Consider the following 15,520-nt stretch of genomic DNA (forward strand, 5'->3'; position numbering starts at 1 on the left):
AAAAGGAGCATATCCATTTGGTGTCTTACTGAACCGGTAAATTGCTAGTGTAGAAATACATCTGGAAGATGGAAGGTGAATTCATGCTCTACTAGAAAGAGCAAAGCTGGTTACCAATATAGACAAATAATCATTTCAAACGGGCAGCAGCCCAATTTGTAAGTTTTTCAGCACACATTGTAAACTGATCAGCTGCAAATTTCCAGTTATTTAAATGATCAAATAGGTAACTTGATTTTGGAGTCTGAACAATAACTTTGAATACTCTACTCACTGATAGGTGTTCATACATGCCTGTTTGAGATGTGACTAAATACTTGCATAAGAAACCAACACTACACTATGTATTTAGATTTGTAGCCAAACCCATCCCAACAGCAGCCATGATGTAATAAATCAGGACAAAATTCAATTCCCCCATCCCCAAACCTGTTGCCTCAGCTGCCTCCCAAAGTAAGATAAACTTCAATTACCACCCCCCATCCTCCACAGATATTCTGCAGAATAGCAAGGTGGGGAATGGATAACTTCTTCAAGATTCACCAGTCTTCCTAACAAGGATACACATGTTAACAACGTTTACTTTTTATATAGCACGTCAGAGGGTATTCAAAGCATTCTGATTACAGTGCTGCAGTTAGGATTATAACAAAACAAATGTTAAGGCATGTCAAAGTTGTTGTCTGCATTTTGCAGATGAATGGCCAATGCCAAAAGAGAGACAGAGAAAGAGAGAAAGGGATGCCAGGTCATAGGAGATAGAGGTCACCACACCATTTAAAGTGCACTGCTTTCCCCAAAGAATCCTGGGATCTGTAGTTGACCACTCAGAGAGCTACAATTCCCAGCACCCTTAACAAACTATAGTTCTGATAATTCTTAGGAGGAAATCATTTGGGACTTTAAATGTATGGTGTGGATGTGACCTGAATTCGTAGCAGAGGCAAGACTGAAGACATGCTGGTCCTTAGGTCAGTCTCTTTGCTAGAAAAGCATTAATGTAACTTGAAAGCTTGCACACTTCTACTTCAACAAATAGCTAGTCCCATCTGAAATGCCACTACTTTTTAATCAGATACCAACCCAACATAATCTGCAGAGAAACAAGACAAAATGCATGTGAGAAGTGGATAGTTCAGACAAGCCTCAAGGAGCACATTATTTTTTATTTTGTTTTCTTCGGATTTTTTTTAAAAGCCAAGATGACATAATTTTAATAACACACAATTCTCCCTTCGCTGACCGAGGGAAAGAGACAAACTTAATAAAATCGAATAAATAGTTTGAAAAGGAGTGATATACTTTACCAATATCCAGGTCATTTTGTATACTCTGCTGGTATAATTCCCACGAGTTCTGAAACTGCGACATTGAGCCACCTGCAACCCAAAAATATTTAAGTTTGATTTAATATCCAACGGCTGCCAAGACAGTTTGGTAATCTCACACTCTGCTTTGAGTTTGGAAATTTACTCTAGCTTTTAACTCTCATCTATTGACGTAAGCAACATACATTAAAAAGTGAGGCGTGGCACTCTGCAAACAATCCACCACACCCGAATGGGATTCATTAAACAGAAGGTGTCATTTCAGTACAGCTTCTCAGGAACTTGTATGAGCATAGAGATAATGCTAACCACATGGTACATTATTCCCAGCAGCATACAACATAATTTAGAAGAATTTTCAATAAGAAACTGCATTTACACATGGGGGGGGGGTCTTTGCTATGGGGGCGAGGGAAGGAAGACTTTCCCATTTCAGATCACTGCTACTTAACAGCTAAAAAGAAAACTAATGCCAATGAATTGAAGCATCTCTCAGATTCACTATTCATCTGATAAGTATTTTAAAATAGGATTTTTGTAATGATAAGGAAACAGTACAGCACGCCTCTGTAAAGGCTGGCATTTGAGGGGTTTTCCCGATTTTACCTTACATAACCACAGAATCATAAAATTGTAGAGTTGGAAGGAACCCCAGTGGTCATCTAGTGCAATTCCCTGCAAAGCAAGGACCACAACTAAAGAATCCCAACTGCTAATTAATCAAGATTTGTAGGTAATGTAGAAAATGTGTGGTATGTCACCCATGCTACTACCTTAGCCTGCTCTGAATTTGACTTAGGTTTCTCATAATATCCATGGCTGCCAAGCTACAGCAAGCTAGCAGGTTTTGACAATGTTCAGGCAACATCCTGTAGCTGTTTGTATTTGTGTGTGTGCTGTACATATGTGGTGTGCATGCATGTGCTTGTGTGTATGCATATTGCGTATACACATACACACAAGACTCATTTCACCAAGTTCATCCCAAATATTTAAAACACTGGCATCTAGGAATCTGAAGACCTTTTCAGACCCATGTTTTTGCAAATTTTAATTAAAATCTTTATTGCAACCCACTGATAAGACAAAGTAGTCTTCAGTCTTCTACCTGCATCTTGATGATAATACTTTCCAAAAGCAGCACAAAATTCAAACAAGTATTATAACAAAGGAATTAATGCATTGTGTACGGATCATCTCTCATGAGTACTCTCTCCCCTTTTTTGTTTTGCAGGTAAGTCAATGGAGAGCACCATCTTTCAATGGCATTAAAAAGCACCTGCTTATTCTTCATCTAGATTCTAGAACTCTGCTCTATTTTTCAGTACAATATACATACTACTATATATCAATTTAACTCACTTCAATCCCTCCTGACCATGCTATCAGTTTGTGTCGACAGACAACCAAGAAGCCTGATAGAAGACAGGCAAGATGGCTACTACTAATCTAAGCATATTTTAGTTGGATCCATCATACCTCTGACCTAGGACAAACATTGAATTATTACTTTTTAAGCATAGCACAAAGGTCACACCAAATAAATGTTGTAAATCTGAACAGGAAAAAAATATCCTTTTTTCCGAAAGATATGATTAAATGTATGGAAACTATCTTTCTGCAAAAGACACACTGCAAAACAAACTGCCTCCGCCAGGAATTGGGGCATCTGTTCTCAATTGTTGAGCTCTTTCAGCTCCACAAAACCAAAGCCCTATCTCATTTTGGAATTAAGGAACACTTTCTCTCAGTTACTGGGCAATATGATACCAAGTAATGTTTAAATACACAGGGTGTAACATTCAGGTCCCACAGAGCACAATGTTTCCTCAACCACCACCAGATATATTGAAATTTGCATTTGAAGCTAGCACTTGCAAAGTCTGGCATCCATTAACAGACTTTGAGCTGGTTCACTGGGTGCAAGAAAACCAAAGTTATTGGCCTAAGTTCTCAGCTTCCAGCCCTGCCATTCTAGGGCCAACACACTACCCAGGAGCTGGGTCAACGTAGAGCACCACAGAAACTTTGATTAATTGTTGCTGATATGAACTACATTAAAGTAGGAGCCTTTCAGATCACTAGTACACTGTCCTTAACAATTTCAGGAAGCAGGGCCTCGCTTGTGGTGAGTCCAGTAATCAGACATTCCCTGAACAATCAGACATTCCCCAAAATGCCATCAATTGGACCACAGTTGACTTCTGCATTTGACTGGCAATGCTTTAAAGTAATAGAAGGGGAACTTATGTAGTAGAAATGTACTTCAGATAACATCAGAAGACACTCTTTGTAAACCACCTTATTCATGTTGCTTTGACTTAAGGTGGTGTTTTTTTAAAAGGCCCAACTCTCACAACACAACTATTCTCTTCTTCCAGGAAGGGCACAATTAATCAACTTCTTTAATAAGTAGTTCTGGTTCTGGTTCTAGCACCTCCAGGTCACTTACCCTTCCCTTGGGCCATATTGGTCCTGGTAAAATTTTGTTCTCTATCATGATCAAAACAGATTGCATTAGAGATAACAGGAAGGTTTTCACGACCAAGATCAAAGCTATCTACAAAGCCTTCAAATGCTCTTACTACAGGGCCTGCTGCTTCTTTTCCTGTAATAGGTGAATCTGCTAGAGCGTAAGACTCTAAGTCTTAGGGTTGTGGGTTCAAGTCTCTTACTGAAATATCTTATGAACAAGCATTTTAAATAGTTTATAATCCTTGCATTAAAACTGGAGAAGCTCACGGGCCGCCTCCAAAACTCCACCCAAGGTAACATAGGAGCATCTTCCATGAAAATCTTTAAAGGAGTGATGGGAGTGGAATGATACATACACTTGCAGCAAACAACTGGCAATGGGTTAGCTGCATGCCAAGACACACACACACACACACACACACTGCTAATAGGTTTCTGTAACACTCAAGAAATCTACTCTGCATCCAAGAATCACCTTTCTGCATTCCAAGTTAGCAGGAAGTCAAGATAGCAACTTTCCTGGCCCCAGTAGTATACTTTAGTATACTTAACTGGGCAAAAACAAACAAGATGAATTTTAACAGGGAGAAATGTAAAGTATTGCACTTGGGCAAAAAAAAATGAGAGGCACAAATACAAGATGGGTGACACCTGGCTTGAGAGCAGTACATGTGAAAAGGATCTAGGAGTCTTGGTTGACCACAAACTTGACATGAGCCAACAGTGTGACGCGGCAGCTAAAAAAGCCAATGCAATTCTGGGCTGCATCAATAGGAGTATAGCATCTAGATCAAGGGAAGTAATAGTGCCACTGTATTCTGCTCTGGTCAGACCACACCTGGAGTACTGTGTCCAGTTCTGGGCACCACAATTCAAGAAGGACACTGACAAACTGGAACGTGTCCAGAAGAGGGCAACCAAAATGGTCAAAGGCCTGGAAACGATGCCTTATGAGGAACGGCTAAGGGAGCTGGGCATGTTTAGCCTGGAGAAGAGGAGGTTAAGGGGTGATATGATAGCCATGTTCAAATATATAAAAGGATGTCACATAGAGGAGGGAGAAAGGTTGTTTTCTGCTGCTCCAGAGAAGCGGACACGGAGCAATGGATCCAAACTACAAGAAAGAAGATTCCACCTAAACATTAGGAAGAACTTCCTGACAGTAAGAGCTGTTCGACAGTGGAATTTGCTGCCAAGGAGTGTGGTGGAGTCTCCTACTTTGGAGGTCTTTAAGCAGAGGCTTGACAACCATATGTCAGGAGTGCTCTGATGGTGTTTCCTGCTTGGCAGGGGGTTGGACTCGATGGCCCTTGTGGTCTCTTCCAACTCTATGATTCTATGATTCTATGATTCTTTATTTCGGTCATAGACCAGCATAAGATAAAACCTACGAATAAACTGAACACTTAAGACTTAAAACAAGTAAGGAATAAAAACTAGTAATTAAAATATCATACATAAAGGTAAAGGTAAAGGTATCATACATACCGGTACTTAAAAAGATAGAAACAGGGACAAACAGTTAAAAGCGACTATAAGGGAGGGAGAGTGAAGGGCACAGGCCTTGCATTTGGGGCCTAGTTTGTGGCACAAACCATCCTTCGACGAAAATCCATCATTGTAGCGCAGAATCTAGCAACTGAGTATGTAACATCTGGGTTTTTATCTTGAAGTAGCAGGGAGGTATAAAGTTGTTCTGTGTAACCTGGGAATTTATGTATAGGCAAGATGAACCTAGCTCATATACATTCATAAGGTAAAGGTAAAGGTACCCCTGCCCGTACGGGCCAGTCGTGTCCGACTCTAGGGTTGTGCGCCCATCTCACTTAAGAGGCCGGGGGCCAGCGCTGTCCGGAGACACTTCCGGGTCACATGGCCAGCATGACAAAGCTGCTCTGGCGAGCCAGCACCAGTGCAGCACACGGAAACGCCGTTTACCTTCCCACTATAAAGTGGTACCTATTTATCTACTTGCACTTAAGAGTGCTTTCGAACTGCTAGGTGGGCAGGAGCTGGGACCGAAAGACGGGAGCTAGGCACTGAGGTTTTACCCACAGCGCCACCCGCATCCCTTCCATATACATTCATACCTCGGGATAAATATGCTTCAGGATAAGTATTTTCGGGTTACACTCCGTGGCAACCCGGAAGTAACGGAACTCGTTACTTCCGGGTTTTGCTGCTCATGCATGCGCAGATGGTCAAAATGACGTCACGTGCATGCGCGGAAGCGACGAAACGCGACCCGCGCACGCGCAGACACGCTGTCGCATCTTACGTTCTGTTCAGGATGTGAATGGGGTTCCGGAATGGATCCTGTTCGTATCCCGAGGTACCCTGTATCTGTATAGTATTGGCAGTGAAAAAAGACATGTTCTGTTGTTTCCAGTTGCCCAGAGCCACATGGGCACTAGGTGTCTTCCGAAAGTGACCTTCCTGGATGGCTAAAGGGATGGCCTGGCAGCAGTGAAAGCCCTTCACTGTTTTGGAATTTCAAGGTTGGTTATATATGGCATCTATAGTTTCAACGTTTCCCTTTTTTTAAGGGAAATTCCCTTATTCTGAATAGGATTCCTCGCAAGAAAAGGGAAAAGTCGACAGCTATGATGGCATCTGGGAGACGAGGTGTCTTCTAGTTTCACTGATTCAAATTTCCAGGGACCTGGCAAGATCTGCTTGGAGTTTGGTATCTTCCACACACTGTTGGATGGTGTGCGTTTTTGCTTCTTCATACCCCCATGTTACATAGGATCTGTGGGGTGAAGCCTAGAGTTGTTGTTATGTTTATCATTGCACATTTCCAGTCGTTTGGAAACTGTCTTTAATAGTTAAGGGAGCAAGGCCATGCAGGAGGAGGGATAGTCTCAGCCAGTAATTAATACAATTTCTGTCTAGATGCAACTTAGATAAATACCATGGGCTAATTATAAGGATTGCAATCAGGATGGCATGATACTTCACTATGATACATATATTAATGCTAAAGACCAAAAGGCATATGGATTTTCCCGGCACACAATTATGACAACGTCACTAAGCCATGACTAATACAGCTTTTATATGGTTTCCCAAACAGGCACCTACTATGGCTGCATAGGATTTAATTGTCCCCTTTCATTGTAGCATCCACAATTCATTTCCCTTTTGATGACTAAATAAATATGTATTTGGCATAGCAATCCTGCAAAAATTATCAGCTAGTCAGGAAACAAATATTTTACTCATTGGAAAGGCCTGGTTCTTTTGGTCCTTAATTGGAATCCTTTTTTCTTTTTCTTTTTAAAAGCCATACAAAGTCCCCTTTGCTTTGTTTCTGGGCCTGAATTATAGCATTGGTTTTGACCCTTAAAACTCTACATGGTTAGGGACCATGTTATCTGAAGGACCACCTGAATGAGCCTGCTCATGCCTTAGAATCAGCTACCGAAGCCCTGCTTATATATATTAGGTTGAAAGATAACAGAAACAGGGTTCTTTGGGTGGTGGCTCCACACCTCAAGACATACATGTTGCCCATCCCTGGCAATTTTTAAGAAAAATACTTTAAAAACATTTCTTGCTTTGGTCCGCTTTTTATTAATTGCTGTGATTCATTTAGGCCTGGCCTTTCTCTTTTACACCTCATCAAAAAGGCATTAAGAAAGGAGTCTATCAGGCCTCCCAGGGGAGGAAGTGACACAATATGGACTCCACAATTTAAAATGTCTGTCCCACATTCCCATCAGATGAGCCTCTGAAGTCAATGAGAAATGAAACAAGGTCCCCGATGACACGCACAACACAGGCAGGTTCAAGTGGGAGAGGGTATTCCTTCCAATAACCTGGTTCCAAAGTATTCAGGACCTTCCTTCAGGTTATTAGCTTTTCTCAATTTTCAGTCTCAGTAAAAATAATAACAACAAGAAGAATAGACATAAACTTATATCACTTTCCCGCCACTTCTGAATTTTTCCTGTACTGTGAAGCTTATTAACCTTTTAAACACAGCTGTCATGTGAAAGGCTTATTAAACAGCTTTCAGTGTGACAACTGGGCTGCAATGAAACAGCAAACTAGTGCAGTAAATGTGAACAATTACTAGTACAGCAAAGAATTACTACTACAGTAAGTCAAAATAAAAAAAATTTCCTTCCTGTAGCACCTTAAAGACCAACTAAGTTAGTTCTTGGTATGAGCTTTCGTGTGCATGCACACTTCTTCAGATACACACGAAAATGCATGCACACGAAAGCTCATACCAAGAACTAACTTAGTTGGTCTTTAAGGTGCTACAGGAAGGAATTTTTTTTTATTTTGACTATGGCAGACCAACACGGCTACCTATCTGTAACTGGTACTACAGTAAGTGTAAGGCTCCTTTCCCATTGTTAGGTTATAATGAAAAGAGACTGACAAGAGGTAAGACTGATGACTGGTTATGGTGAATTTCACACCTCCTTTGCAATTCAAAGTCACTTATGTTTCTAAGTGTGAATTAATCTGGAGAGGTTCCTGAAATACCATGAGAGTTTGTTATTACTGTAAATAACTTGATATTAAACAACTGCAACAGGTGGACAGTCTCTTCTACAAAACGTGATTTCCTTTAGGGGGCTTTTGGCAAGCTCAGTAATCGGCCGTATTTTTCACTCAGACCCAGTTTTTCAAAGACATTTTCCAGACACAGCTGTTTTATAGCAACACCACTTATGAATTATTTGTAAATTGCTTTCTGGACTCTGGACTCTCCATTAATATGTTCCTTCGCCCATTCTTCCTTTCTTCCCTCCACTGAAAATCAACAGGTAAATTTGCCTATGCAGCTTGAGATGTTCCCCACAAAATTACCAATACTAATTTGTTGTGCTGCATTTTTTGTAGAAGTACTGAGCACCCATTGTTAATGTCACACTGAAGTATTTTTGGCAGTATTTAGAAACACCAGAAACTGTCTTATACTGAGGCAGCCAACTGGTCCATCTACATTAGTAAAGGTAAAGGGACCCCTGACCTTTAGGTCCAGTCGCGGACGACTCTGGGGTTGCGGCGCTCATCTTGCTTTACTGGCCGAGGGAGCTGGCGTTTGTCCACAGATAGCTTCTGGGTCATGTGGCCGGCATGACTAAGCCGCTTCTGGCAAACCAGAGCAGCGCATGGAAACGCCGTTTACCTTCCCGCAGGAGTGGTACCTATTTATCTACTTGCACCTTGATGTGCTTTTGAACTGCTAGGTTGGCAGGAGCAGGGACCGAGCAACGGGAGCTCACCCCGTCACAGGGATTCGAACCGCCGACCTTCTGATCATTAAGTCCTAGGCTCTGTGGTTTAACCCACAGCGCCACCCGCGTCCCATCTAGCTTAGTGGTTGTTATTTTTTACAGACAGACAGCGGCTCCAGGTTTTCATGCAGGGGACAATTCCTATCCCCTTGCTTGAGATGCTGAGGAAGGATTGAACCTGTGATCCTTTGCCTGCAAGGCACATGGTGTGCCAATGAGCTATGGCCCCTTCTTCTACTTCCATCAGTCCGCCATGGCTTGATACCAAGCTTCCATATTATGAGGCAAGGCAGCAGCCTTGTTGAAGAGAGGTAACTGTCCTGCTGCCTCTCCTAACATATTATGAAGCTGCCTGCTGCTTCAGCAGAGAGGGAGAGGGAAGACAGCACTATAGGAAGCTGTGGGGAAAGCTGCAAAACATAGCAGCTCTAAACACAGCCATGAAGAGCATTTCCTCAATGGCACTTTTAAAATTTGGAAACACAAAGGTCTAAAAATATATTAAAAGTGGGTGGAGCTAGTGGTGGCAGTCAATGGGAGGAATAAGGGAGTACTGATCCTCAGCTCATGTGCTCATGAGTCTCATGTAACCACATGCTGTTTACAAAAGCAATCACAGATTTTTCCACAAGAAATAACACATTTTCTCCAACATTAATATATGCAGTCTGGGCTCTGGGATAAGTGAGTTATGCCTAGCTGCCCCTCCAGAAGTCGCTTTTCATGCTTTAAAAAGGAACAATGGGATAATGCACCAGCATTTAATGTCTACTTCCAGTATTTTCTTTGCACATTAGTGTCTAGAGCAGGTTCAACAAAACAAACAATAACCACTTGGACATAACAATTCAATGACAGATAATGTTCAGTGCTGGAAATTGCCCTGAGAGGAGAAAGTCCTTCTTTCCATTTTTCCTTTGTGCACCCCTCTCTGTGGTCAATTTGAAGGTATGTTCCATAATTCTAGTCAATAACTAAAATGAAGAATACCTAAAATTGCTGTTCCTTTTGCACACTAATTAAATTTACTACAGAAGTGCAACAGACCACTGCAGTGCTTTATAATTAATTTATTTTTGTACACAGGAATGTACCTTTTCTTTAAAAAAAAAATGAAGACAGAAATCTATTCCAGTTCTCTTTAAGTGGTATAAACAAATAAAACTATAATTTATGATACAATTAAAATGCTATGTTATTTTCTCTATTTTATTTTGTGAAGTGGCTTGCGATAGAATTGACCTCAGTTAGCTTAGGCATTTGGTCATTTCAGTTTCTCATTCACTTTAACAGGGGTATATCAGACCCTGTGGGTTAGTAGACAGACAGAGAGAGAGATTAAACACTACGACTACTGACCGCATAATTGTTCCACAGTAAATAATAATAATAATAATAATAATAATAATAATAATAATAATAATTTATTTCTACCCCGCCCATCTGGCTGGATTTCCCCAGCCACTCTGGGCGGCTTCCAACAAAGATGAAAGATACACTAAAATGTCACATATTAAAAACTTCCCTGAACAGGGCTGCCTTCAGATGTCTTCTGAATGTCAGGTAGATGTTTATCGCTTTGACATCTGATGGGAGGGCGTTCTACAGGGCGGGCGCCACTACCGAGAAGGCCCTCTGCCTGGTTCCCTGTAACCTCACTTCTCGCAATGAGGGAACCGCCAGAAGGCCCTCGGAGCTGGACCTCAGTGTCCGGGCAGAACGATGGGGGAGGAGACGCTCCTTCAGATATACTGGACATGGAGATGTACATGGAATATGAAGTGGTTCAGGTTTGCTAAAAATGTTTTACACCTATTTCAAAAAACTGTTGAGGACCACAGCGGCACTACTTGTTTGGGAGAGTTAAACAAATCAACAGAAGCAGTGTCACTATAAGTAGTTCTTTTACAGTCCTAATTTGAGAGCAAACTGTTTCAAGCTGTCCATCGTAGTCAAATTATAGGTTTATGAGAATCCAAGAGTCAGTTTGTGTGGCATTCAATTTAACATTACGAAAAAGTGGAACTGTTTATTCAGTCTTAACTGTGTCTTGCTGAGCAGGTTCCAGCTACAAGATCCTGAATATTACTTTTATACTAGCACCAGGGTTCACACTGGCTCCTATTATGCTGCAGTGCTTGGGATTACAGAAATTTTAGGGTGGAATTTGCATGTGCAAAGGCAGTGCAGGACAATTTTTTGTTTGACTTGTAAGACTGAAAAGTTTGAAATACACACTGTATAATAATTTTGTCACATTGGGGATCTTTATTCCAGTTGGCTTTCTCTTTGCTTAATATCACACTGTTTTCATGTTGCAGCTATTACACTAGGGACATCTAAAGCAATTCCAACTAATACTAACTTCTCCAAGCTATCTAAACTAATGCCACCCGCCTTGTGGCACTGAATCCCAGGTACTAAAATATAAAAAATCCTAAAACTGGAGCATTTCCCCTTCTACAGAGAAGTGGTTTATCTTGAAAGTGCTTTAAATTTAATCTGCTTCCAGGATTGCCTCTCACTCCCCGCCAAATGCCCGTTTCCAGAGGAAGCTTGCAAAGATCCTTGGGCAGTGGCTTTGAAAGCTCTGGGCTTGGCACTTGGAAAGCACCAAGCTCAACAAAAAAAATCAAATGAAAATTTAAATAAATAAATAAAGGAAAGCACCAAGCACAGGGTTTCGCAAGCAGCAACAATAAGCTGACTGCTGGGCATTTGAAAAGTGCTGTGCAAGGTGCTTTGCAGGCACTGCTTACCTGCAGAGACCCATTGATCCAAGCCCCACCTTTCCATGCCCCGCACAGGAAGAATGCATGAGGTTTAGACTTGTGCTCTTGCCATTTCACTCAGTAGCGTGAATGGGATAATTACAATATACAGTGTTACTTCTGGATGCAAACGGGGATCTGTTCCAGAACCCCGTTCGAATTCTGAAGCGAACGTAACCTGCGTCCGCACATGTGCGGGTCGTGATTCACTGCTTCCGCCATGCGCGTGACATCATTTTGAGCATCTGTGCATGCGCGAGCGACGAAACCCGGAAGTAACGTACTCCGTTACTTCTGGGTCACCGTGGAGTGCAACCCGAAAATGCTTAACCTAAAGCTACTTCAACCCGAGGTATGACTGTAACTTCAAAACTATACTGCACTTTTAAGTGTTCCCATCACCTCACATTAATATCTCAGTATGTCTTACATCAGCTCTGCATGATAGGCCAGAGTTATTCAGCCAAGGTTACAAGTGGACGGCTTGTTGGTGGCTCTTTCAGAACCGCAGCATGCATATTCCTTTGTTTAAGGGATGTTGCATCATTCACTGGATTCTTCCATCATTGCCATCAACCAACCCCAGCTGCAGTTGTGACCTCTTGCTTACTAGCTAGCTAAAACTGCAAATCATTGTGGAATGCTGAGTTTCAACTGCACAACCAATAAATCCAAAACTTACATTACAGGGTGCTATTTAACAGGGACTCTGCCAGGATCATGCAACTCAATCCTCTTAAAGGGACTGGTGGACTCTGCCACCGTGGTGTTTACTTCAGCACTCTTGAAAGCCTTTGATGCTGGAATGATTATAGAAGATATGACCTGCATCGTGCCAAAGGTCAAGCAGATAACTAGTGCCTTCTGGTAAACTCTGAGTAATTCTGTATCTGCCCAAGGCAAAAATCCCAGAAGTCATGTTCACTATATACCTGTATTAGGTATGCTTGAGGATTCTGATGTACCAAAATTCTGAAGAGCGCACACCTGATCCACCACTTCCAGAATCAGTATGCAACACCCCATGTGTTAGGGTGGGTTTCTGGTTGAGATGGTTATGTCTGTCTACTTTGTCTGTGTTCTATCACTGTGATCAGAGGTGGTTTAAGGGAATTATGTGCCTGGGTTAAGGACAGGGGGATGAGGGGAATCAGGCTATAATCCCTTTGATAGCAGGCTGGGGGAGGTACGGAGGTGGGTAAAGGTATGATGGGGCTTGTAACATCAGTCCTTGCTCCTTTTGTTTCAGCCACTTAATCTCAGAATCTGAGGATATTGGTTAGCTCAGTGTTTCCCAACCTTTTTTGGGCAAAGGCACACTTGTTTCATGAAAAAAATCTCGAGGCACACCACCATTACAGCCCCGTGACGTCAGCGCGCAGCGTCACGCCGGGAGGGACATGAATTGCTAGCAAATTACATAATCACCTCCTTGAGGGCTGGCTCATCTTCTCCGAAGGCAGAACCCCATTAATTAACAGCACAGACTCACACTATAGCCAAGACGAGGGGGAAAAACCTCAGTCATGCACAGTCATGCACATGTGGGGGCTAAATGGGGACGAAGACCGGGCAGAGAGCAGGGTTCAAATCACCCCACCTGGCCAGGACAATCCCTGGGTGCTCCCTTGGGCCACTCGCCTGACCCACCTCGCAGGGCTGTTGTTGCGAGGATAACACGGGGAGAACCACGCACGCCCCCGGGAGCTCCTTGGAGGAGAAAGCGGGCGATGAATGCAATGCACGAAATATATGAGAGGCGACCAGGTTTTGCAGGTGAGGGGCCCCCGCCAGCCTCCGCTTCCAACACCCAGCGCAACGACGCCAAAGTTTCCCCCCGGGCTCGGCTCGGGGAGCAGCGCTGCTCCCCCCCGGCTCCCCTTCACCCTCCCGGCTCTCTCTGCCGCCCACTGGGGACCCCCCTCACCTGCCAAGTCCGGAGCGCCGGTGGAAGTTGCATGCATGCATGCAGGGCGCCGCGTTGCCATTGCATTGCATTGCACTCCATGCAACGCCTGCACGCATGCATTGCCTTGCACGCCCGCCAAGGGGTCTCCCCGCAGTCCGATGCGTCCCCTCCGGCACGGATGCAGCATTGCAAAAATAAAAAAACCCCCGACGCAGCCCTACCTGGGGGGCTGCCTCCGCCTCCGCTGCTCCGCCTCTGCGGGGATCCCCGGGCTCCATCCTGCCGCCCGATCTCCGCGGGGGCACAGGCAGGCTGTGCGGGGTCTGCGCGGAAGAGCCCCTGCCCGCCCGCCCGCCGCCGCTGCGCTCATTCCATGGCCGGGAGAAGAGCGCTTCAAACAAAACGCCCGGCCCGCCAGGCCACGCTGGGAAACGTAGTTCGCGCACCCCGCACGGGCGCGGAGCCCAAGGGCAATGGGACTACGGATCCCGGCAGCCCCCGCACCGGGGACGGAGGGGGAGAGGCCGGGTGCAGGGATGGAGGGACGGGTGGGCGAGTGAGTGAGTGGCAGCCGCCAAGCCTTGGCCGAGAGCCAGGAAGGGCCTCCCCGGAGGAGGAGGGAGGCGCAGAGAGGGAGGGAGGGAGGGAACCCCAGGGGTCATCTAGTGACGGCACCCCAATCGAAAATTTGACTTTTAAAAAAAAAATCTTTCGAATTTTTTAATTTTTCCCGCGGCACACCAGGCAACATCTCGCGGCACACTAGTGTGCCGCGGAACAGTGGTTGGGAAACACTGGGTTAGCTGACTCTCTAGTTTGCTGCTGCTGCTAAATGCCAGGTTTAACCAGAATAGAACATCTATTATCCACAAGCTGATAATAGATGTGGGGGCTGATGGGCTAGGTTGCCCTATGCTAACCAAGGTTAGCATAAGGCCACCTGTATAGCCCCAGTCCAGGTAAGAAGGGCCAGGGCAGGGAAGGTCACTATCATCCATAAAAAAAATTAATCTCCCTCACCAGAAGATCAATCCACACTCTTTCTGGGTTTCTCTGTCGTGTTGGGACAGAAAGACAGAACGGGGATGTTTAAAGTGTACCATTCACCCATCTGAATTACAACTTCCTTAACTGTGCTGGTGGATGTAGCCTCAGATGTAGTGCTAGAGAAGTATTGGGGGACTTCAACATTTATGCTGTGGCTGCCTCAAATGGGCCACCTCAGGACTTCAGAACCTCTATGAATATCTCAGTACATCACTAGTCCAACATGTATTGCTGGACATACCTTTGACCTGGTACTTGCCACTGCTCATCATAAGTCTGTTGTCATGAACAGACATTAATTCACCCTTTTTTAGAAGATGCAGAGTGCCAACACACATCTTCCTTTTCTGATCACTGGTTTTTTATTTATTGTGGGGGGAAACCCAACATTTAAATGTATGCATCATTCCACTGCATGTTTTTATACCAAACAGCGATGTGTGAATCAGCTCAAAGGAAGTCAGAATCTGTATTTCTGCTTCCTAACTGAAAACAGCTGTGTTGCACAAGGGAAAACAACACTATCCAAAGATTACTGGCCACAGCTTCCACTTTTCATCATCAACATCTCAGGTGAAAAATGTGCATTCTCCTGGATTTTGTCTTGTAGTTATGGTTTTGTACACACTTTCAATAAAAGAGAGCACAAAAGCCTTGCTTATGCAGAGGGGAGGGAAGTCTTCCACGTAAGCATCTTTGTGCAGGGTAGTAAACAAGAGTAGAAGACTTTGA

General features: G+C 43.7%; 1 protein-coding gene across 2 annotated transcripts in view; it reads right to left on the reverse strand.

The window, feature by feature from the left end:
- VDR (vitamin D receptor) overlaps positions 1–15,520 on the reverse strand; it is an 89,468-nt gene that overhangs the window by 41,907 nt on the left and 32,041 nt on the right. For both annotated transcript variants that reach the window (XM_082212680.1, XM_082212681.1), the window contains one exon: positions 1,308–1,379. In XM_082212680.1, coding sequence (XP_082068806.1) covers positions 1,308–1,379 — 72 coding nt within the window. The remainder of the gene's footprint in view (positions 1–1,307; positions 1,380–15,520) is intronic.

Source organism: Podarcis vaucheri, assembly GCF_965113315.1.
Source record: "Podarcis vaucheri genome assembly, chromosome: 2".
Classification (NCBI taxonomy): domain Eukaryota; kingdom Metazoa; phylum Chordata; class Lepidosauria; order Squamata; family Lacertidae; genus Podarcis; species Podarcis vaucheri.